We start from the raw sequence: 24945 nt of genomic DNA, 5'->3' as shown, positions 1-24945 counted from the left end.
GGGACCGTGGGACCACCTCACACTCTGCCCATTGTACTTCCCATCTTCCAGGGAAGTGTTGATGCGGCCATCATAGCTGTGTTAGCCTCACAGGAAATGGCGCTTCCAAGTTGGGGCCTGTGATTTCATTGGCTCCTGACCCTCCCCCTGGGACTGGCGCAGGGAGCATTGGAGAAAGGCAACCAACCACAGCTGGTGGAGACAGCATTCAGAGGACGGATTTGTATTGATTTGGGGAGAGCAAGGGGCTGCAATTACCCGAGAGTCGGAGCACACATTCCTCAGTCTGCCTGATGCAGTAGGACGTGGTAGCATCAGTGGGGTGGGACTCCTAGAGGACCAGCTGTTGCAGGCTTGGCTCTTGTCCTTTCCATCTTTATGGTCACAGTGTTGGAGGGAGGTCAGACCCCAGAGAATGCCACAGTGCGTGCGCGCGCACGTGCGCGCACACACACGTAACAGTGAATAGACAGAGCAGACCTCCAATCCAGAGCCACAGGGCCAAGGCCAGGGACACAGGGAGATGTGGCACCCTGGAAGACTTGGGATGTCACTCTGCCACTCAGGACTTGACCCATCTGTGCCACTCTGTCCTGCAGGAAACGAGAGAGTACGAAGTTTCCATCTAACCAGAGCTGCCCTGGAAAGGGGGGACTTCAGAGACGGACGTGCAGACGTGAACTGTCAGGACCTCCTCGGACATCCATCAGCGACCTCATGGTGTTGGGCTGCAGCCCCTCTTTCCCTCTACTCTTTTGATTCAAAGACTCACTGTTTCTTCGCACTCCTTACTATATTTAAAATCGAAGGCATTGAAATCGGCGGGTTTGGTACATTGGGACTGCAGCCAAGGTCACGTGACAGCCTCCATTCCCAAGGCGAACAGAGCGGGTAACAGGGCCAGCAGGCCACGATGGATAAGCAGTGCCAGGCTTGGGCCACGCCGCCCTGCATGGTCTTCCACAGCAGGCCGCAGCGTACTTGGTACGAACAGAAGCCCTGGGGTTGTCAGAGTGTCCCTGCAGGGCTGCCTTGGAGTGGAATTTAGCCTGAGTCCTTAAGCCCAGTTATTTCTCCTCCAAAACAAAAACTATGTCCTCTTTTCCAATGTTAAAAGTTTCTAAAAGGTCGGAGCCTATCCTCTCCCTCCCAAGGCCTTCAAAGGCAGCAAAGATTTTCTAAACATTCCTTGGGCTCAGGCAACACTGAATAGGTAAGAAAATAGCCCCCTTTTTAAAAGGTGATAAGTCCCAAGGAGGTCTGTCAGGGATGAGGCACAGGGATCTTGGGGAAGGGGACTCCAAAGAGGGATGGATACCAGGTGAACTGGATCCCACCTCTGCTGGCAGGATCACCCTGAGGCGAGGTTCAGAAATCTACTGGCAGCTTGGACTAGAGAGTCACAGGGACTTGTGGGGAGGGAGGAACGCCATGACCCGAAAGCCAGGGATCAGCTCTGACACTCACTCACCGGGGCTTCTCGAATGACCTTTGATGTAGATGGGACTCAAGTACGGAAGATATTACCTCCAGCTCTCTGGTTCTCACATGCTCCCCGGCAGGGAAGGGCTGAAAGAGAGAATCCCCTCCCTGGCCTCTGAGGCTCTGAGTGGGGGGAGCCCAAGCAGATGCCCCGTGTGCAGAGCAGGATGGAAACCACAGAGAACGAGACACAAAGCCCAGCTTGAACCTCAGTAAAGACAGAATGTTCCCAAACAACAGGCCCTTCCCAGTCTTCATCGACGGCTCCGTCATCAGGGTCCTGGCTCTCCAGAAGTTTACTTTCTAAGTACAGTCATGAAGGAAGGTGCAGGGGTGAGGTGCTGGAGGGAACTGTATGTTCAAGGACCATGTGGGGAAGAGGAGAGGACTCATCTTCCTCCAGGAAAGGCCCCTGCATGCATAGGCCTAACCACTGTGGCTAGGGGTGTCTGGCCACCCAGCCCATCCACCCACAGAGGAACCAGAGGAGAAACCATGCAGGCTTTAGGGAACAGCGACCCTTTGGGGAAAGACCCTTTCTCCCAGAGGCAGAACCTATCGGAGATGCTTCCCACCCCAGCACTGGGTCACCTGTGAACACTGTCCGTGATGTTTGGTTTTAGTTCACTCTATGGCCCTGTGAAAACTGAGCGCTTGCCTTCTATGAGGTCTGACGTGTGTGAGGCCCCTCGAATCCCGTTCCCTAAAGCTGACCAGGTCATGCCCAGGTCGTCTCTTGGCTATTGGGGTAGATTTAAAAAAAAAAAAAAAATGTTGATTTCTTTTTTTGCAGGAGACCAGTGTCTTAATTCTGTCTTGGTGGCGCAGTGTCTGTAACCATGTTTTAAAATGTGTTCTAGCCTAGAGTTGGCTCCTGTGAGCTCACAATGTACAAAGACTGAAAGGACATGCTGGTGTCTTTTTTTTTTTTTTTTAAATACCTGACTCTGTATTTGTAACATGTAAAGGTTTGAAAAGAACAAAAAAAAAAAAAACACAAATGATGCTATCAGTGCCGAATGTATACCAGGTACCCTCATCAAGGCCCATCCCTGCTTGTTTTTACAAGATGGAAATTTGAACCTTGGGGATTCAATATTTTTTTTGAACTGGATGCACTTGTGAGCCCTTCCACAAGCGGTCCCCTGTTCTGACGTCAGTGGGGAGACAGACGCATTTCCAAAGCTCAGGCCTCCAGGATGTGTGCATCCTTCATGCTGACTGATGCAGGCTGTGCCTGTCACCACCACCTGTCCTTTCATGCACACAGCTCCTCCCTCTCCTGCCTGGAACCCACCTCCCCCCCTTAGCTTCCTTTCTGGTCGACTCACTTTGCCAACATACGTATTCTGACCTCTGTCTGGGGGAGCCATCTTTCCAAGCGATCCCACCCCAAGCCTTTGAAACCAGCTCTTTGGAGAATTCACAAACCTCAGGGGACAACTCTGGAAATCCACACACAGCCCCGGAGAAAGAGAAGGGTTACAGCCGGAATGGTGGCGCCGGGGACGCCGACGAACCAATGGGTAGCTTCAAGAAACCACAGGCAAAGCGACCTCCCCCTTTGGGCGTGGCCTTTCTGTGTCTTTGATGAGACCCAGTGACATGGCATTCCAGGTCCCGTCTTGGGCAGCACTCAGCACCTGCAGAGGTAGGCGTCTTCTCAGATGCTCGCTTTTTCATTTATCATCAAACAGAATTAAAAAAAAAAAAAAGCAAACTTTATAAGCTAGAAAAATGAAATGAAATCATTTTCCACTTTGTATATATTGCTGCTAATAAAACAGATGTAAAAGAGTGATGGGTGTGGATTTTGTTCCCAAGGCTCCAGGCTGACACCAAGGGCCATGTTTCCAGCTTCTGAGGATTGGGGGTGAGGTACTTGGGATGCAGAGACAGGACTTGCTCTCTCTACAGTGGCCCTAGGCATGTTTAAGGGATGTTTAGAACAAGGCCTGTCTGGGGGACGGCTACCAACACAGCCAGTCTCAGTCCTAGATGTCTCAGTACTCCAGTCTCAGGCAGTATTGACAAGAGAGACCTACCTCTCAAAGCTGTGGAAGCTGCAGGTTCAACATCAATACGCTGGCCTGTTCAGTTCCTGGTGAGGACTCTTGTTCTCCCTTGAAGTGGCCCCTTTTAAAATGCAGCCTCTACATAGCCAAGGGAGTAGAGAGAGGAGCGGAAGGGTGCCGGTTCCAAGAAAATCCATCCCAGCAGACCCCAAGGCTCAGGCATGATCTGCTTCCTTCAGTCCTAGAGGCTCCCAGGGCAGGACAGCATCACCTCCGTGGCTCTGCAACAGGCTGGCCCATCCCCACACTCCCTGCCTCTGGGCACCAAAGGAGAAAGCAGAGTTAATGGACTAGGGCCAGTGATGTGGTTCAGTGGGTAGAGGGGCTTGCCACCAAGCCTGATGACTTCAGTCTGATCCTGCGACCCACAAGGTAGGAGAAAACTGAGGCTAGCTCCCCTCTGACCTCCTCGTGCACGTGACGTGTCCCCACATACAGCAAACAAGCACACTAAAAAAGTAAGTGTAATTTAATACTTTTTTTTTCTATTCAATAGACCAAAAAATTCAAAGCAGTCCATGAAGATAAACTTTTTCCCCTCTGGTAATAATGTATTTGAGTACTGAATAATTTCCAACTGTGTTTTTCAAAAGAAGATTCCAGATTGTTTCTAAGGGGAAAAGGGGGGTGGAGAGGGATGTGTTCCTGTAATAGAGCAGGGGAGACAAAGGCAGGATTATTAACTCAAGTCTGTCCTGTGCTACATAGTAAGAGTGTGTCTCAAAAAAAAAACAAAACAAAACAAAACAACACAACACAACAACAAAAACCAAAAACATTTCCGAAGATTAGAAAGTTTTCAGTTCATGTATTGGAACCCAGTAGAATTCCACGGTAAACACAAAGAAATGTGCTTGTTCCTACATCAGCAATTTCTATGTGTCTGTCATGTGTTCCTTTGCTGAGACAGGGTCTCAGCCACGAGCCTCAGTGAGTGCAGCCTCAGACTGTGGGTTGAGGTTGGTTTCATTCACATCTGTTACCCCGGTTGTCATCCTCCGACCACCACACACTCCTTTGAGACAGGGTCTCTCCTTGGCCTGGAGATCACCAAGACCCAGGGATCCTCCTGTTTCTGCTTTCCCAGTGCTAAGGATCTCCTGAGTAGCCCAGGCTTGCCTAAAACTTACAGCAATTCTCCTGCCTCAGCATCCTAAGTGCTGGAGTGACAGGTGAGCCACTGCACATGGCTCAAACTAAGCCACTGTGGCATCTCTGTAGAGACTCTTTTTTTTTTGGCCTGAGAAGGAGGCACTATGCCCCAGAGGCCCCAGGAGGAGAGAACACATGGGCAACCTCACTATCCAGACATTTAAGCCTGGAGTCACAGACCTGCCCTACACATATATGTGTGTCTCAGTTAGGGTTTCTGTTGCTGCAACAAAACACCATGACCCAAAAGCAAGTTGGGGAAGAAAGGATTTATTTGTCTTACACTTCCATATTGCTGTTCATCATCAAAGGAAGTCAGGACAGGAACTCAAACAGGGCAGGAACCTGGAGGCAGGAGCTGATGCAGAGGCCATGGAGGGGTGCTGCTTACTGGCTTGTTCCCCATGACTTGCTCAGCCTGCTTTCTTATAGAACCCAGGACCACCAGCCCAGGGATGGCACCACCCACAGTGGGCTAGGCTCTGCCCCAATACATAATTAAGAAAGTGTCTTACAGCTGGATCTCATGGAGGCATCTTCTCAACTGAAGTTCCCTCCTTTCAGATAATTCTAGTCCGTATGTCAAGTTGACATATGACTATCCAGCACAATGTTAAGCTGTAGCTTGAGTTTTCCTGCCTGGCCCACAGTCAGGGCAAATCTCTCTCACCTGCTAGTCCCACAGCCGCTCAGACCCGACCAAGTAAACACAGAGACTTATATTGCTTACAAACTGTATGGCCATGGCAGGCTTCTTGCTAACTGTTCTTACAGCTTAAATTAATCCATTTCCATTAATCTATACCTTGCCATGTGGCTCGTGGCTTACCGGCGTCTTCACATGCTGTTTCTCATCATGGCGGCTGGCAGTGTCTCTCTGACTCAGCCTTCCACTTCCCAGCTTTATTCTCCTCCTTGTCCCGCCTATACTTCCTGCCTAGCCAATGGCCAATCAGTGTTTTATTTATTGACTAATCAGCAACACATTTGCCATACAGAACATCCCACAGCATTAAGCAGGCATATCAGTGAGTCTCATTCCATGGAGTGTCTGGAGCTGACATGTACATGGTGCCAGGCCAAGCGGTGGGTGTGGCTTAATAATACCAGTCTCTGCTGTCAGCTGCAGGTTCTTACCAGCTGAGGAGATTGCAGAAGAACATGTGGAGAGGACGGCCCAGCAGGGAGGGCATGGCCAGGCTAAGGCAGAGCCCAGGGGTCAGTGCCCTGCTGTGCTGGCAGGGACTCAAGGATTGCCTGCACTCGGGCTCTCTTCTCACAGGCCTCCCTGCATGGAGTTAAGGCTACAGAGCACAGAGGGTAATGGGTGTAGCTGATGTGAGTGTGTGATTGCTAAGGCCAGCCTGGGCTACATGTGACTGGGAAGAGGAAAGAAAACGAACCCCTGAACATGGAAAATGGAAAAAAGAGGATTGGGGAAAGTTTGGGATCAACAGCAAGACCCTGCCAGAGGGAGGGGAGAGAGAGGAGAGAGAGACAGAGACACAGAGACACAGAGAGAAGAGGAGAGGAGAGACAGAGAGGAAGAAAGAGAGAGAGGAGAGAAGAGAGAGGAAGAGAGAGAGAATGTGAAAGAATACTAAGAGACTCTGAACGTGTGTACAGGTGTCTGTGAGAAACTGAGGCAGGGCAGGGCCTAGGAGCCAGCCAGGGTGGTCACGTGGCTGCTGGAGGTGAGAGGTGCTGCAGGTGATGGGCAGGCTCTGGGGAAGGGGTGATGTGGGTCGAGAGGATGGTGGTCGGTACTATTACATCTCATGTTCGGCTCCTGAGCATCCCCACTACTCACAAAAGCCATCCGGCCAAGGCAAGGGGCAAGCAGCCCGCTCACACGGCCATGTGTGGCACTGTGCTCACACTTCTGTGTCACCAGAGAGTGTCACAGTGAAACGTGGGCTGGGAGTGCTCAGTAAGTGCAGTTACTGATTGTGGACCAGGGTGCCATGGAGTGGGTGCCGAGGAGCTGAGAGCACAGTGTAGCACGAATCTTAAAAGTCTTATTAATAAAAATAAACCCGGAGCCAGGTATTGGGGTAAACGCTGGAAGATCAGAGAAGCAGAACAAGCCACAGCTTCCTCGCCTCGCCAATTCCTCAGCTGATCCTGTTTCCTCAGACTGGAAACCTCTGAGTCCTCATCCAAATGGATCTCAGCTGAACTGCTGCTCGAAAGCCTAAAAGCTTAACCAGCCCTAGTTCCTGGTCCTCACACCTTATATACCTTTCTGCTTTCTGCCATCATTTCCTGGGATTAAAGGCGTGTGTCACCACACCTGGCTGTTTCCAGTGTGGCCTTGAACTCACAGAGATCTGGATGGATCTCTGCTTCCCAAGTGATAGGATTAAAGGCGTGTGTGCCACCATTTTCTGGCCTCTATATCTAGTAGCTGTCCTGTTCTCTGACCCCAGATAAGTTTATTAGGGTGCACAATATTTTGGAGAACACAATACCTTCACAGCACAGAGCCAGGCAGGTCAGTGCTGGGTGCTGTCGCGAGTCCGGCAGGGTGGACCTGCTTCTTCCCATCTCTTCACCAGTTCAGCTGCTCGGGCTCCTCAGGAGACCCCTGGGGTCACAGCCATGGTTCCGGTCTCTAAGGTGCCCCTGCTCCCTTGACAATGGACACAACTTGGTTTCCTGACCCAGCAGCCAGGCAGCCAGCACTGGTTGGGCCTAGACAGAGACCCAAGGTGTCAGAGCAGGACCTGTGGGAAGAGGAATGGGCTCGGAACCCAGCATGGTCTCCCCAGTCATCCAAGTGTCAGGGGGCCTGCCCCGTCCAACCCTCCCGAGCTCCCTGGGTCCTGCACCTGCTGGCTGAGCCAGCTCCTACTCGGGTACATCAGAAGTTGTGGAGCCTGTTTGTCTACCCCAGGGGGGCTTCGTGCAAGCATCACCCTGGGACACTGTGCCTAGGGGGCTCCGGGAATGGAGCCAGTGGAGGGACACTGTGCGGCACCCTCAAGCACACCTGCCTCTATTTCTGTGACATCAAGACTCACCTGAGGAAGGTAGGCAATGAGCCAAGAGTCTAACTTGGAGTCTGCTAGGACCAAAGGCCTGAGGCCAGCCCTGTGATGCTCCAGACAGTGCCAGCAGGGGCTGTGCCAGTCAGCTCTCCACTTTCACACCAAGCCTCCTCATCCCACCCTCCATACATAAAAACAGGTCACAGCATGACCACCTCTGGAACTAACTAAAACCCAAGCACCTGGGCACGGCTGTGAAGGGTTTTCTTTACTGGATCATTTGAAGTGGGAAGACCTACCCTAAATGTAGATAATCTGAGGTTGGAAGGACTACCCTTAACCTGGGCCACACTTTCTGGTGGCAACCCACATAAAAGGACACGGATAACAGAAGCTTTTGCCCTTTCCGGCTCCCTCCCTCATTCTCGGTGGCAAGTCCATCTGTCCTGCTGCTAAGGCAATTCCTTCAAAGGCATTAAAGCCTGCTTCTTCAGGATTCCAACATCTGCTAAAGACCAGCTGAGACATCTAGCTTCGTGGACTGAACAACTATTCGATTCTCAGACTGTCCATTGGTAGACAGACAGGCATTGTTGGAACTGGGCCTGTAAGCCATTCTAATAAATACCCACCCCACCCCCACAGTGTGTGTGTGTGTGTGTGTGTGTGTGTGTGTGTGTGTGTGTGTGTGTGTGTGTGTGTGTTTCTATCTATCAGTTCTGTTCCTCTAGAGAACCCTGACTTATTTATACACCATTCGTCTCTACGCTTGCCCTGCAGGGTGCTGGCTGTTTTCTGTGGATAATGACATCTGATGAAATGGATTCTATCCAATGAAGCAGAATTCTGTCTGGAGAAGTGGCAGGCTGCCTTTCACTCTTGGCAGAGAAAAAGAAACCAAGGTCATTGGAATCTCTCCCTTGCTCATGAAGGAGGCCCAGGATATAGATTGAAAATATATATGAATATATACCAAGAGAGGTAGATATAGAGAGAGAGAGAGACAGAGATGAGATGAGACAGAAAGACAGAGGTAGAGATGAAAGACACAGCTACAGACAGAGACAGACGTAGTTAGAGATGATGGATACAGATTTGCGTGGTTGCCATGGACTCCTGGCTCCTATGTTTTACTCACAGAGACTCACCTCTAGTCCACGAAGATGTTTAACCTAACTTCTAGACCTTTGTCAGAAAAAGAAAAAAAAAAGGCAGGAAGTGAGTCGGGGTGTGGCTCAGTCTAGAGCATGTACCCTTGTTCAATCCATGGGAAAATCTGACTTCTGAGATTTCCTAAGGGGGACAGAATGGGAAGCAAAATGTCAGGCCCACCATACAGGGAAACTTCCTTTCAAATCCTGTGTGTCCATCTCTGCCCTGAGTCACATATCTCCTAAGACTTATCCTAATCTCTCATCTTCCCAAAACAAAACAATAAAAAAGGCAAGACGCAAAATGATTTAAAAAATAATAATAAAAATATCTTCAATGTACCTTTAACTCTATGGTACCCAGACATGGTTCTGAGGTGCCTGTTCACAATTCAGGGATACCTGACACCATGGTTCTAGGACGTCTGTCCACAGTTTTGGAGTGCCTGGCCATGGTTTGAGAGCACATGGCCATGACTCGGGGGTGTCTGGCCATGTTTCTGGGGTATTTGGCCATGGTTCTGGAGTCCCTGACCACTGTGCAGACAGTTCACTATTGGCTCAGTTGTGCGTCATGACTTAAGCTGGGCCAGTGGGAAAAGATGGAATTTGAAACATACTAATACCGAAAACAATGTTATTATTGGAAATGAAAACATTGTGAGACCACTTCACCTAGTCATATGGCTGTCACCAATAAACCCTACAACAAATGTCAGGAAGGCTGTGGAGAGAGAGAAAAATCCTGATTCACTGCTGGTGGGAGAGTGAATTAATAAAAGCATGGTGGCAACCAGTTTAGAGGTTAATCAAAAAAAATTAAGAATAGAACTATGATACAACCTGGCTATTTCTCTCCTGGGTGTATACCCAGAGAACTCCATCCCCTTCACAGAGATGCTTGCACCCCATGTGGGTGGAGAACGAAAATTTGTTGTATAGGTACAGAATAGAATAGCATCCAGCTCTAAAGGAAAATGACATAAAATTCGCAGGAAAGTGGATTGGCTGAGAATGTATACTATTAAGTGAGGCCACACAACGTTAGGAAGAGCGAAACCACCTGTTCTTTCTCTTGTGTGGCATCCAGACGATGTGTGTGTGCGTGTACACAGATGTACATGTGGGTGCAGTGTAACAGACAGACGGGAGAGCAAGACAGGCCGGCGGGGACGAGGACGGACTGAATGTAGGCAGTGGACACGGGTCATGGAAGGGGATACAGAGCTAAGCGTCTCACTCTAACCCTGTTGTGGATTTTTCATTTTTGGTAGTGGGTAAGTGTATAAGAATAGACTCGATAACAAGAGCATAAAATGCAGGGGGAGGCTCCACAGCTTCCGTCCTGAATGGCAACTCTAAGGACATACGGGTTCGTGGAGTTGTATAATCTTTAGACCAGGTTAATTTCAATGTGTGATTGCTTTCATTTGCAACTTTTTTTATAAATAAAGTCTAAAGTGAATTTTTAAAAAAATGTTCTAAATATGAGCTGGCTGTGCTGTTAGTTGTATGTGTGTGTGCTTGTATGTGTGGGCGCTTGTATGTGTGTGCGCTTGTATGTGTGGGCGCTTGTATGTGTGTGCACTTGTATGTGTGTGTGCTTGTATGTGTGTGCACTTGTATGTGTGTGCACTTGTATGTGTGTGCACTTGTATGTGTGACGGTCGGGGACAGTTTGCAACAGTCTGTTCTTGCCTCACACTTGATGGGTCCCGGAGATCAAACTCTGGTTGTAAGGCGGGGCAGCAGCACCTTTGCCCACTGAATCCGCTGTCTCACCACCCTACGCTACGTTTTTGTCTAGCAGCAGGCCCTGGACCATCCTGAGATCCACTCACAGTGTTGCAGCCTGTAGACGTGACCCTGCCTGGGACACTTGGATAACTCCTTTGAGGGTAAAGCCCACGTGGTGTTCTTCCCACAACACAGGTTTTCATCACAAAGAGAAATAAAAGTGTCACCTATCCCGTGTCCAAGCACAGTCCTGTATGAGTCTCAGTGGTTTTCCATTTTGCTTTACTGTGTGTGAAATATATGGATGTTTTAAATGTCACTTTCTGGCCAGGCTGAGTGGTACAGGCCTGCAATCCCAGCACCTAGGAAGCTGAGGCAGGAGGATGGCAAGCTCTAAGCCAGCCTGAACTACCGTAGTAAGCATGAAAGAGCCTTGTGGTAATTGTAATGATTGAATCTTGCAGGACCAGTCTGAAAGGCAGGAAGTACCCTTTCTTAATGCCCAGATCCCATACCTTTCCACTCTATGTCTGAGACACACTGTTGTGTGCCGTGTGATGTCTGCCCTTCCCCACCGTGACTTTTTTTCATGAAAGCACCAGAGATCCCGTGTAGAAACGGGATGCACCTTGCCTCCTCTTCTCGATACATTCATATTGATAGCTCGCTGCGGCTGATGTGGCTTCAGTGTGATGGAGTGGGTTTAACTTGCGGGGTGTTGCTTTTGGGTAGTCAACAGCCACCAGAACCACCTCAAGCCAGTGGCTTACCCTGTCATTGTCCCACCCCAATAATAAGGAAGCAAGGGCAAGCTGAGCAAATGCAGGTTTGTTTTTCTTTTTTTTAAAGGGAGGAGGAACTCTCCAGCGCGGGGCTTCTAAGGGAGGAATGCCACGGTGTGGTCTGCCCAGCGACCATTTGTGGGTTTTAGGGTGGGAATCGGATGGAGACCGAGGTCAGCCTGTACAGCTGCAGCTGGAGTCCAGTTATGGTCCCTGCACACTTTATAGGTAGATCACACGCCTGTGGACTGACCAGGAATCTGCAGCAGCATTCCCGAGCTGAGAAAAACACATGCTCTGCCTTCCCACACACACATACAAATATACAAAACCCACAAACCCTAAAGCCACCAGTCCAGCCTGAAATTTGCTGTGGAACAATACCTCGGGCTGCTAAGAATATGTCCCATCAGGAACAAATCTTCCGGGCTAGGAAATGCCAGCCAGTGAGGACATCACCCCACCTAGCCAGCTCCACCACCCAGCTCCATGATCAGCGGAATAATACAGGTGTGGGTCGCCACACCTGACCTACTGGTGGCTCCAATGCTGTAGACGTTTGGAACAGCGACTGGATGGTGAGTGCTGGGGTTGGGGCTGTCCTTGTTCCACTTCTTCGGTCTTGAGAAGGTCAAGTGGACAGTGTCAGAGGAAACCCCAGAGCACAGTCCTTTCACCATTCCCTTTCACTGACAGACTGACAGGCATTCCCGGGCGGCGGTTCCTAGGCACTGAACCTGCCACCGCCTCTTCAAAACACTGCTGGTTGCCACGGAAACCGAAAAGCACTCTTCCGCTGGAAGAGCTGCTGGGAATTGCAAATCAAGATGCCCCAAACTACCCCTGCAGCACATTTCTAAGCCCAGATTTGAAGGAGAAACAGTAGCTCAGATTTGCACTGGAGGAGGTGGGGTGGGGTGGAGTAGGGGTGGGGGCAGAGCCTTGAGTGTGTCCAGACCCTACCATCCTGTCTGACCCCATCACACTCTCTCCATCCCAGCAACCTGACCCGATTGCTTCCTTTTCAAAATGATCTCCCAGGGGATGCAGAGAAGGTGGATCTGGGATGCTCGGGCTCCTGGCTTTAGGGTCTGGCGTGCTGATTATAAGCCTCGTGGTCTATCAAGTCACCACGGGTCACAAGGTGCCTGGGGGCACCGCGCCAACCCAGAGTCCCCTGCTGCTGATCTCCCTCCCTCCTCCTCCCCAGGCTGAGAAAGGGCTGCCTGCTCTGAGGTGATTATATTTCTGTTCTCAAAATCCACTATGTGAGACAGGAATGCAAAATGAAAGGGAAGGATTTCTTCTAACAGCTGCCGGGCCAGCGCTTCACAGGAAGGGATTTTAAAAGACAACCAAAGACTCTGTTTTTTTGTTTTGTTTTGTTTTAAGGACATTGAAAAAGTACTTAGAGCAAAAGCTATAGACCAAAGCTAGGCATGAGGATAGATGCCTGTAATCCCAACACTTGGGGAGCAGAGGTGGGTGGAGCAGGAGACGAGGTTAGCTCAGACTACGTGAACTACCAGAGACCCTGACTCAAAGCAAGGTGACAAAGAGAAATTTCCCTTTATTTTTTTCCTGTTAGGAAGTCCAAGCTTGATTGCTAGTGGCTTTTCTTGGTCTTGGCCGAGGACGGTTTTGTGGGCAAAGTGCTTGCCGTGGACATAAGCGTGAGGACCTGACGTCAATCCCCAGCACCCACGTAAAAAGCCGGGCTTGGCGGCATCCGTTGTCATCCTAGCTGGGGTGGAAGACGAGAGGACTGCTGGCCAGTCAGCTGTGACAGACACGGTTCAAGACACGGGAGGAAGGTGTCTGAGGAAAGACACCCAAGCTGTTTCCTGACCTCCACGTGCTCACAAGTGCACCTGCACACACGCCCCTAAAAATACCTGTGGTCTTTGCCATTTCACTTTTCCCATGATGCAAATGGTCAGTGACACGTCTGTTTCAAACACTGCCGTCTCAGCTCTCCCTCCAGCTGCCCAAGAGAGAAACTGGGATTAACTTTGGATCCTTCCTTAGCCCTTCCACACACTGTCTTCATCCATTTCTCATTGCTATTACAAAAGCTTCAGCGGGGCTACCTTAAGAAGGCTGGGTATCAAGTATGGAATTGGGAGGGTGAGGCAGGATGATTGCTCTGAGCTTGAAGCCAGCCTGGGTAAGAGATAAGTTCCAGCCTAGCCTGGGCTACAGAGTGAGACCCTGTTCCGAGCATTTTTGTTTTTATTTGGGACACAGCCCAGGAGGTGCAGAGTCTGAGGGCCTGACCTGCTAAAGGCCTTCATGCTGGCCGGGTCCCAAGATGGCGCAGAAAGAAGACTGCGTGGCAAGAAACAGCGGGTCCGTGCAGGTCTGATCTCGCCCCCTCTGCCTCTAAAGTCACCGGGACTCAATCACACAGGCTCACCCTAGTGGCCTTGCCCCGTCACCTCTTACAGGCCACATCCCTGAATACCACAGTAGGGTTTCTTCTTATCACTCAACACCTAACAATGGGGACCAGACTTCAGTTCAAAGGACAAACCACAGCCTCCAACCGCTGTATCTTGTCCACTTTGTATTCTCCACGTTTCTCGAGTTACTTTGTCTTTTCCAGGATTGTGACCACTATCCTATGAGACGCTATTTAGTATTTATTTAAGAGGTGCTCTTGCAGTAGCCTCCTAGCTAACACTTTTGCTCCATGAACTTGCCCTCCTCCAGGCTATCCAAAGTGTAGTTAGCCTGTTCAAGGGGAGATGAAAGGCTCTACCAGAAGGGGACTGTGGTCTGGCAGCCTTGTCGCTGACACAGGGCTCGGGGACAAAAACCCAAACTGTATGTAACACAAGGGCTTCAAGTGGTGAGTTGGCTGTTGGAATGCTGTGGCATAGGCAGCTCCAGCTGCCCCCATGTGTGGGGTGAGGGGGGGAGTGCAGAGTGGAAGTCCTCATGAATACAGTCACTATGGCCACCAGGAGCATGTGTGAGAGCGAGATGGTCACTAGGGAGACAATGGAGCTGAATCTGGGCATAGCAAATGAGGGAACATGGCTGGACTTGGTAGCTCATATTCAAAGCAAAGACTCTGGAGGAATGTGGTCCAGCAAGAGAGAAAGGAAAGACAGAAGCATGGCATGGGCAGAAATACTGAAAAGTTGTTGTTTACAAGCGCTTTAATAAGAGACAGGATTACCTGCTGCAACACATTTGCATGAACATGCACACATCACCACCACCACCACCATCATTAACACCATCACTACCACCACCACCACCATCACCATCAATAACACCATCACTACCACCACCACCACCACCATCATTAACACCATCACTACCACCACCACCACCATCACCATCAATAACACCATCACTACCACCACCACCACCACCATCATTAACACCATCACTACCACCACCACCACCATCACCATCAATAACACCATCACTACCACCACCACCACCATCATTAGCACCATCACTACCACCACCACCACCATCACCATCAATAATACCATCACTACCACCACCACCACCACCATCATTAACACCATCACTACCACCACCACCACCACCACCATCAATAACACCATCACTACCACCATCACCACCACCACCATCAATAACACCATCACTACCAACACCAACACCAATAACATCATCCATACCACCAACACCAACATCATCACTACCACTACCACCACCATCAATAACACCATCATTACCAACAACAACAACAACCACCATCATGTTGCCATCACCACGGCGACCATCACTCTATCACCACCTTCATTTTCACCCTCAGCACCACCCTGACCCTGCAAGCAGCTCCAGGCAGGTGTGGGTCCCCCTCACGTTCACGCTCCCCACAAGTGCTTTGTCATCAGAAACAGACCCGGAGCCTACAGCCTCTCCACAGAGCTGGAGAGTCAGGGCCATCTGTCCTGTCAGCATGAGTTTTAAATTTCAGGAAGTCATCAGAGGCAAGAGTGTGTGGCTCTCCTGTCACTCTCCCTGCCAAGCCCGCCCCTCTGTGCCCATGGAAACAATGACTGTGGGCACACACTTCCTGAGGCCGGCGAAACAAGTGATTTTAGGGACAGCTGCTGTTGGTAGGGGGAACAAAAGAATGCAGGAGTAGAGAGAATCAAAAGAGACAGTTATGAAATAATAGGAAAATTCCTCCTTCCTACGCCACATCTTCTGGGGAGCGGAGGAGGGGAGTCATGTCTCTGACAAGCTGCTGTCAGGACTGCCCTGGGTGCCATGTTCACATGCCAAGCACTCACTTAGGGCCCAGCTCTGGCTGCTAATGGGTCACTGGGTTAAGTGTGCTAAGAGCACAGCAGGCACAACTGAGCAGATTCACGTGTAGAGGAGCATCTGACAGAGCGCGGACATGCTAGCTAATAGACATCGGGGAGCGAAAGATGGCAGTATCTTAGTGTGCGAGCAAGGTGGATATTTGGCCATGTTCTGGCAGACCCGGACAGAGTAGAGAGGAATGGTCGTGGGGTAGGTAACTCTTTCCTTTCATAGGTCACCCTGGACAGCTTTGAAAGGTTCCACGTGTGACTGTCCCGACCCCAGAGCCTAGATGTTTCCGAGCAATTCAGAGGTAAGCTGGGAGAAGTCCACAGCAAAGGGAGGCACTGGAAAGCCTCTAGATCTGTATGGCAAGTCAACATAGTTCTAGTGTAACCCCCAAGACCTTTGCACTGACCGCCTGAGCCATGACGTGTAGACCCAAGCCCTGCCCTGGAGCCTCTGGGCCCAACCATGCTGGTTGGGTTTTGTCAATTTGACAAAAGCTAGAGTTGTCTGGACTGGCCTGGAGGCAAGCTTGTGGGAATATTCTTGGTGACTCACCCAGTTGGTTGTGGGCGGGGCCATCCCTGGGCAAGTAGTCCAGGGTGGTTAAGAAGGCAGGCTGAGCAAGCCATCAGGTACAAGCCAGTAATCGCTGTTCCTCCATGGTCTCTGCTTCAGTTCTTGCCTCCAGATTCCTTCTGGGGTTCTTTGTTTGTTTGAGATATGGTCTCATTATGTGGCCCTGGATGAACTCTCTGTGTAGACCAGGCTGGCCTCGAACTCACAGAGGTCCACCTGCTTTTGGCTCCCAAGTGCTGGGATTAAAGGTGTGCACAACCACTCCCAGCCTCCTCCTTGAGATATCCCCTCAATGGAGGACTGTGACCCAAATGAAGCCCTCTTCTCCAAGTTGTTTTTTGGTTATGGTGTTTATCGCAGCAATAAAAAGCCAAACTATGACATTCGTCAGCATCGGGACCACGGCCTCTCATTCCAACCCAGTCCCTGGTGAATCTGGGACCCTGTGAATTTGAGAACCTTGGCAGACCTTTTCCCCAGAAGCTGCCACCTGCACCTGCTCCTGCTCTAATGCCCTGTGTGCAATTATTGATTCAAACAGTGTAGCACAAATCTTAAAAGGTCTTATTAATAAAAACAAACCCGGAGCCAGGTATTGGGGTGAATTCTGAAAGATCAGAGAAAAAGAACAAGCCACAGCTAACCTCATCTCTCTAATTCCTCAGCTGATCTTGTTCCTCACACTGGAAGCCTCTGAGTCCTCATCCGAAATGAATCTCAGCTGAACTGCTACTCAAAAGCCTAAAAGCTTAACCAGGCTCTAGTTCCTGGTCCTCATGCCTTATATACCTTTCTGCTTCCTGCCATCACTTCCTGGGATTAAAGGCATGTGGCTTTGAACTCACAGAGATCCGGATGGCTCTCTGCTTTCGGAATGCTAGGATTAAAGGCATGTGTGCCACCATTTTCTGGCCTCTATATCTAGTGGCTGTTCTGTTCTCTGACCCCAGATAAGTTTATTAGTGTTCACAATATATTGGGGAACACAATATCACCACAAAACAGATCTCCCAAGCCTGAGCTTTGGGGCCAAGCTTTGGTCCCAGGCTCTGCAGGCGGGGAGGGGAAGACAAAAGGGACACAGTCCTTCCCCCTTGGAGTCTATGAATCAAACAAGCTGTCCTAGTTCGCTTTGACTGTCAACTAAACACAGTCACCCTGGGAATCGAGTCTCAGTTGAGGGACTGTCCACATCAAATTGGCCTGTGTGCATGGTCTATGGGGCAGTGTGTTGGATGTCCATCAATGGAGGAGGACCCAGCCCACTGTGGGCAGCACCATTCCTAGGCTGCATAAGAAAACTAGCTAAGTATGAGCCTGAGCAAGCCAGCAAGCAGCATCCGCCCTGGTTTCTGCTCCAAGTTCCTGCCATGACTTCATCGCCTGTGACCTGGAAATGTAAGCCAAACAAACACTCTCCTCTGTGAGTTGCTTTTAATCGGAGTATTTTATCTCAGCAACAGAATGAACCAAGTGTGTAGACTCAACATGTAGTCTGCGGATGTGTAGAAACCCACAGAGGTTTCCTAGTGAGAACTTACTCAGGGTCCAAGGATCTGAGCTTGCTTTACCCAGCAGGGCTGCATAAGGGGATGATTGGACCACGGGCGTGGTTACCAGGTGTTTGGAAGGGTCTATGCTTGGTTATGCAGTGTGCTTTGATCTAGCAAGGGAGAGGTCTTTTGCCCGGCCCCTTGGCATTGATATAAAAAGTCCTTTTGAAGAGCCAGAAGGGACCGGTGGACTTTGATCCAGGTCCTCCCAAAACTATCCTGTGTTCCCGTCTTTCTTCTCTTTGCTATCTTTCTATATAAAAGTTTCTTATCCCTCTCTCCTCCTCATAGGAACCCTTTTAAAAGGTGGGATCTGGCCTCCCGCACTGATGAGAAACGTGGGGAGCCTGGACAAGGCGGGCTTTAGGGCTTGAACGCCAAGTGTCCCTTCGAAGGCTCACGTGCTTGGCCTCAGCTGGTGGATCCCATCGCTGAGCTGTGGTTGGATCTTGAGGGATCAGCCTTCCTCAGTGATATGCTGGTGATGCGATAGCATTGTTGGAAGCAATGGAAATCAGGAGGTGGGACAAAGTTGGAGGACGTGGGTGACTGCGGTTGTGTCTTTGAAGGGTAACTCTTGCCCCTGGCCCCTCCCGCCTCTCCTCTCTCCTCTTTCCCCTGTTGCTCCTTCTCACCTTCTTCCTCTTTCCCCTTCTCTTCTCCCCTCCCTGGCTCCCACGAGGCGAGCACCATAGCTTCACCGTGCCCTTCAGACACACTTTTCTACTTCCCACAGTGGAGCCAGCCATCTTGGACAGAAACTCCTGAAACCTTAAGCCAAACTAGACCTCCTCTCCTTCAGGGTGTCTGTCTCTGGTGTCGTTGCCATAGTGACGAGGGGCACAGTGGAGTCCCAAAGCATCATGGGAGAGTAGCGTGTATCCAAGGTTGAGAGGGGCCCCTCTGACAAGTGCCATTAAGTCCTCTCAGGCCACCACTAGCTTGTTGATTCATTCCTCCTCCAGCCTTCTGGATTCACTCACCCGCTGATGCTGATTCAGGACCTCCTGCCCGGCGCTGTCTCCCATAGTACTCCCGGCTCCTGTCCTCCCGGCCCAGTTCCATCTAGGCTGCCTGGCTTGCATTCTCTGTGCTTCTCAGCAGCACTACGGTTTTTCACAGTCCCTTCATGATTCCCATCCCATAATTACCCCCTTGCCTGCGGGGTGTTTACCCACCAACCCCACAGTTCCCCAGAGTTTTCTTGAGTGCAGGCAGCAGGAAATATTAGATAGAAGGATTTAGATTGTGGAGATAAACAGAAAATACAGGATAGCCTGGAACCTAATCCAATGGGCCCTGACTGTCTCTGCCCCAGGGTATTTATAGAAATGCCAAGGGGTGGAGCAAAAGACCTTCTCCCCCAGCACAGCCAAGTGCAGACCATTCAGACACCTGCACTCAGGCCCGTGGTCCTAATCATCCTCTCTATTCGGACCTGCTGGGTAAAGCCACGAGGAACCTGAAAACAGGTTCCCACACTTGCCCTTTCAGTCCATCACTGTACATATACAACTTCTCAAACAAACATGTCACTCAAATCCAATACCTTCTGTGGTTAGTGTGTGTGTGTGTGTGTGTGTGTGTGTGTGTGTGTGTGTGTGTGTGTGCATGTGTGTGCATACATGCTATGCAGGCCACATGCCTTCCTCAATCACTTCTCCACTTTTTTTTACATTTTATATTTTAATCATTATTATTATTATTAATTTTTCTTATCATTCTTGAATGTGTGCATTAGGTTGGGAGTGTGTGTGTGTGTGTGTGTGTGTGTGTGTGTGTGTGTGTGTGAACCACAGCACGGGTGTGGAGGTCAGAGTACTCTCGGGAGTTGGTTCTCTCTTTCCACTGTGGGATCTGGGCTTGAATTTAGTCATCAGACTAGTTAGTACAGCAATGGCCTTGACCAGTGAGCCATCTTGTCCGTCAGAGAGGGGCTGGAGCGCAGTGGGTCAGCTAGACTGGCTGGCCAGTGAGAAGCATGACACTTTCTATGATGCCTGCCAAGGGCTTGGTGAGAGTTGCTCCCAAAGGGATAAGGGTGGACTGAGATCCGTGGGCAACAGTCAAGGTCTTCCTGTCTACACACTAGCAGTTAAGCAAGATCCTGAATGGAGGGGAATAGCTTCAGGGAGATGCTAATGTGAAGGTGTCCTGTTGCTGGGGATGTCTTTCTGTAAGCTGTGAATATGTGTTGCTCCCATTGGCTAATAAATAAGGCTGTTTTGGCCTGTGGCAGGGCAGCTTACAGGCAGGTGAGAAACCCAAGCAGAGGTATGGAGAGGAGAAAGAAGAGTAGGGAGAGATGCCTAGCAGCTGCCACCCAGGGAGCAGCAAGATGCCAGCAGACCAGTAATGCCACGGCCACGTGGCAAAACATAGATTAATAGAGATGGGTTAATTTAAGACGAAAGAGCTAGCTAGCAAGAAGCCTGCCATAGGCCATACAGTTTGTAATTAATATTAAGCCTCTGAGTGATTATTTTATAAGTGGCTGTGGGACCATGGGGCCCAGTGGGACCAGAGAAACTTATCACTACATCCTGTGGCTTAGGAAGCTGAGGATGCACAAACTAAACGCTTGTTCACCCTAAGCCAGAACATGTTAGAGATCTGCCTAGGTCATCCCATCAAAACAAGACACTGCTCCTAGGTAGCCATGGGCCCATTGTCACAGACAGAACACTGAGGCCCATTGAGCCATGTCTAAAGACCCATAGGCAGTGATGGGTAGAAATGGGATTCATTCATTCACGATACTCTAAAGCTCTTTGTATTCTTCTGCCAAGTGAAGTGAGTATTTGTACAGAGGAAAGTGCTGAGCAGCAATCTCACAGAGACGGGAAGCACGGTCCCTTCCCCTGCTGCCCACCCGTCAGTGGACAGAGTCTGGACTCCACGGCCTTTCAAACTCATCAGCCAGTGAGTCTGTGATGGTTATATCATGACCTGACCACCCTGACTCCACCGCCAAATCAGTGAGACAGCGTCTGGCAGAGTTGATAAATCACTACCCGAGAAAGTGAAGATGCGGGCCAAGAGGCCGCAGGAAGGAAGATCGTGCACGAAAAGATGAGAGGGATGGCCCTAAGGCATCCATCCTTCCTCTCCAGGCCTCAACAAACTCCCAGGTATGGGAAAGCCAAATTAATCAATGATGAATACAAGAAGACTTATCTCTGTGGAACTATCCTGTGTTCATTTCCAAAGGCTCAGCTTAGAACACTGACCTCGGTGACCCCCCCTACATGATCTGATGACTCTAACCTCTCTAGGAATGTGGCTGGTCATCAGGGGACTTACTATATCTTTTCCTTGGACTTCATTGTTTCCTTCTTCCTGGATACCAGGAAATTTTGTGTACCTGCAGTGTGCCAAGCCAGCTGACCAGACAAGGTGGCTGTTAAGGCCCAGGCTCCTCTCTCAGAGCAACACCTGCCTCTGGAACAGCAGCTGCGGCAGGAGGGAGGTGCTCCAGGCTGGTGTTCCATGCCTGGCCCTATACTGCAGAAGCACTGGTTTGGATGTGCACTGAATGAGTCATGCCCCAGGCAACTTTTCACTGGAGTTGCAGATTCCAGTAACAGCAGATCAGGGACACGTCTCCAGGGACGGCCATCCAATGGAAGGTGCCGCTTACTCCATCCAGGCTGCGCTAAGTCAGCACCTCGACAGCTTTGCTTCTGATGCTAAAGTTTGCCCTTGCTCTGGGCCCCAGGTTTCCTGAAACCCAGACATCTTTCTGGCCGGAAGTCAAAGGACTTGGGCAATAGTTGAGTAGACCTACAAGACACCAAAGCAGGCCTCTAGTGTCCCAAGCAGGGATCCTATGTGCTTGATCTGTGTCCCTGATGGTGAGTTGGTACCCTCCTCTTGTGTCTCAAAAGGCCACTCTCAATCCTCCTCACTGTCCTGGTGTCCTAGGAGGCTCACTGTGAGGACTCCAACAGTGGGTGCTCTCCTCTTTGGCATCCAGTTGGAGACACTGGAAGGATGCCACCCCTGGGCAGGTGGTCCTGGAGTGTATAAGTAAGCAACCTGAGCAAGCCAGTGAGGAGCACTCCTCCTTGGTTTCTGCTCCGTGCTCCTGCCTTGAGTCCCTGCTCTGACTTCCCTCAATGATGGAGTGTGATCTGAAAACTGAAATGGAGCCTTTCCTCTTCAAGCTGTTTCTGGTTGTGATATTTATCACAATAACAGAAACTAAAACACCCTGTAAACGTTAGTGTCTCTAGCCATGACCTGGGCCGTCTTCAGCCTCGATCGGAGAAGAGTCCCTGTGCCGTGAGCCGCAGCCCATGCTGAGATGCAGAACGCCCAAAGTGCAGTGAGTGCAGGTGCTTAGCCCTAAGTGAGACACACAAACACACACCACACACACACACACACACACACACATACGCACACACACCACCCACATATGCACAAACACACACACACCACATATACATACACACACGCACACACACACCACCCACATACACACACACAAACACATACCACACACACATACACACACATATTCTCTCTCTCTCTCTCTCTCTCTCTCTCTCTCTCTCTCTCTCACACACACACACACACACACACACATACACACACACAAACACATACCACACACACATACACACACACATTCTCTCTCTCTCTCTCTCTCTCTCTCTCACACACACACACACACACATACACACACACCACACACATACACACACACAAACACATACCACACACACATACACACATTCTCTCTCTCTCTCTCTCTCTCTCTCTCTCTCTCTCTCTCTCTCTCTCTCTCTCTCTCTCTCTCACACACACACACACACACACACACACACACTGAGCTGTTGTCCAATTCCTGTTCATCCACACTTCTCATGCACCCCACCTCTGCCGCATGAGCTCTGTGCCACCCCCTAACCAAGTATGTGCACACTGTAGCCTTCATATTCCTGTCCCTTTTCATCTCTGCCTGCTTCAGTTTCCAGGTGGAGAATTCTCAGACATTGCCAAGCCTAATCCTCAATCCTGTGAACTCTTGTAGCATATGGCCACCTTTTCCTTTCTTTCTTTTTTTTTTTTTTTTTTTTTTTTTTTGGCCACGTGGCTCTGGGGTCTTCAAACTCCAGGGTCTGTGGGGACACAGAGGGTGCCACAACGGACCAGCCCACCCTCTTGCTCTGGCTTTTGTCTCTCCACTTTTGACGGTGATAGGGAGGTAAGGGACATCACCATCAGCACTCACACACATGTACAGAGTAAAGACAGTGACAAGTAACAGTCATCACTGGTGCCGTGGACAACAGCAAGCCTCATACAGTAGCCGATATGTAATCTCATAAACATGTCCCACCGTGGCTGAATATTGCCTCTTTTCAAGAGAGCCTGGAAATTTTTCTTCTTGAGAGACTTTTAAAATGTTTATTATGATTATGGGGGTGACACATTGTGGGGGTGCCTGAATGTGGAGGTCAGAGGACAGCTTTGTGGAGTCAGGTCTCTCCTTCACCATGTGCTATAGGATGCAGAAATATGAAGTAGGAATTCAGCTGACTATGGCCAAGCTATTACCTGCAAGAGTCAAGGAATTTTTTCAGAGGAAGCCAAGGCTCAAGGAGTATTGGTGTTATTTGGCTTTTGAATATATCAGCTGTTTTCTGCTATAAATTTCATGCATGCTATTATAGATTTCCCAATTGATTCTTTTTCCTAAGAACTTCTAAACAGTGTGGATTGATCATTCTTTGGCATATACAATTAAGGTATTTGGATAACAGTCACAGGCTTTCTTCTTCTTCTTCTTCTTCTTCTTCTTCTTCTTCTTCTTCTTCTTCTTCTTCTTCTTCTTCTTCTTCTTCTTCTTTTTAGCATTAGAATCAGATGTCTGCCTTCTGTAATTATCTTCTTCAGCAAGCATCCAAGGCCATGGCCAGCTCTGGACAAAAGCATTTTATCTGAGATATCTCTCAAACATCCAAAGACACAAAGCAGACAGAATAAGCATTCCAGACCATCTGCTAGCCTCCTGAATTAAGGTAAATATCCATACAGAGACACTGCCTAGGCCAGACGGATGTTAGGTACGTAGCTTTGTTTCTTGTGCAAATTAAGCTCAGACCCCCCTTTCTCTCACAGCCCTAGTGCACCTCTAGACTTCCCCTCAAACAATTTACTCAGAACAAAAGGGCTTTTTTTCATTTTTCATACCAGGTGCATCAAGCTGTGACGCAGGTTACCTAGCAAATGTGTACTCCTCCCCTGCCATGCTAAAAAATGGCAACACAGGAAAAAAGGGCAGTTTTATTTTAGTGACTCTTAACATTTTACCTGACCACTTCCAAGATTATAGTTTGAGCACATTCATGACTTAGTGACTTACAAGCTCTTTTTTTTTTTGGTTTTTCGAGGCAGGGTTTCTCTGCGTAGCTTTGCGCCTCTCCTGGAACTCACTTGGTAGTCCAGGCTGGCCTCGAACTCACAGAGATCCACCTGGCTCTGCCTCCCGAGTGCTGGGATTAAAGGCGTGCACCACCACCGCCCGGCGACTTACAAGCTCTTAATGTCTCACCTAACCACGTCTCAGAACATAGTTTGAGCACATAAATTCCCTTTCTGATTTATTAACCAATTACAGCCCTTAACTGACCCCACCTCCTTTATTCACTCCCCTTTGGGGTTGCAAATGAAGCTGGCTATCACTGCTCTTGTGGGGACCTTGGAAGCCTTGCACTGCATTGTAAAAGAACTACTGCTTATAAGTGTGTGTAGACCCGTTCCCAGAGAAGACTGGCGAATTTTGTCTTAGAAGAATAAAGTGAATGGACTAAAGAGCACGGTGGACTTAGATTCATTCCCTTTGATTAATTCTTGCCACTGGTAGCGTCTCTTCTGGAACCCTGGGAAAAGACTATTAGAGGCTGGACCCCAATAGTCTTTAACAACCATGTGGGTCCCAGATGTGGGACCCAGGTCTTCAGATGTGTGCGGCGACCCCCTTTTCCTGATGAGCCATCTTGCTAGCCCCAGTGTTTTGCTTATTTGTTTGTCTGTTTGTTTAGTTTGTATGATGGTTAATCTTCAATTGTCACCTTGATAGGCCTCACATGACCTGGGAGATGGCCCTCTGGGAACACCTATGAGAGTCTACC

The 24945-nt window shown here is 49.6% G+C and overlaps 2 protein-coding genes and 1 long non-coding RNA gene across 6 annotated transcripts in view; 2 read left to right on the top strand and 1 right to left on the bottom strand.

Moving 5' to 3' along the window:
• The window catches only part of Sez6l (seizure related 6 homolog like), a 168027-nt gene extending 164746 nt beyond the window's left edge, over nucleotides 1–3281 (top strand). For all 3 annotated transcript variants that reach the window (XM_052754975.1, XM_052754974.1, XM_052754973.1), the window contains exon 17: nucleotides 600–3281. In XM_052754975.1, coding sequence (XP_052610935.1) covers nucleotides 600–629 — 30 coding nt within the window. In that variant the 3' untranslated portion in view covers nucleotides 630–3281. The remainder of the gene's footprint in view (nucleotides 1–599) is intronic.
• On the bottom strand, nucleotides 2219–12107 carry LOC128120770 (uncharacterized). The gene is made up of 4 exons (XR_008221947.1): nucleotides 11754–12107; nucleotides 7181–7435; nucleotides 3528–3814; nucleotides 2219–3156 (listed from the first exon to the last, which is right to left on the bottom strand). It is a non-coding gene; the product is annotated as an uncharacterized LOC128120770 (long non-coding RNA).
• Nucleotides 11834–22840, top strand: LOC128120768 (uncharacterized). Of its 2 annotated transcripts, XR_008221946.1 has the most exons (3): nucleotides 11834–11947; nucleotides 12958–15978; nucleotides 16916–22840. XR_008221946.1 is itself a non-coding variant. In XM_052754977.1 (2 exons), exon 2 carries the CDS (start codon nucleotides 14572–14574, stop codon nucleotides 15499–15501), a length of 930 nt encoding a protein of 309 aa, XP_052610937.1. In that variant the 5' UTR covers nucleotides 11834–11947; nucleotides 12958–14571; the 3' UTR covers nucleotides 15502–16640. The 2 variants fall into 2 exon arrangements, 1 of the variants encoding a protein (XP_052610937.1); XM_052754977.1 differs by lacking the exon at nucleotides 16916–22840 and having other exon boundaries at nucleotides 12958–16640.
• The last annotated feature ends 2105 nt before the right edge of the window (nucleotides 22841–24945 follow it).

The sequence above is a fragment of the Peromyscus californicus genome, unplaced genomic scaffold (assembly GCF_007827085.1).
Source record: "Peromyscus californicus insignis strain IS unplaced genomic scaffold, ASM782708v3 Scaffold_2__1_contigs__length_46816999, whole genome shotgun sequence".
NCBI lineage: Eukaryota > Metazoa > Chordata > Mammalia > Rodentia > Cricetidae > Peromyscus > Peromyscus californicus.
The sequence above is the reverse complement of the archived record's forward strand: the minus strand, read 5'-3'. Positions and strand labels throughout refer to the sequence as shown.

Bases quoted from the DNA above. Each gene is read 5' to 3' on its own strand.
- LOC128120768 (XM_052754977.1), top strand. From the start codon at position 14,572: ATGAACATGCACACATCACCACCACCACCACCATCATTAACACCATCA.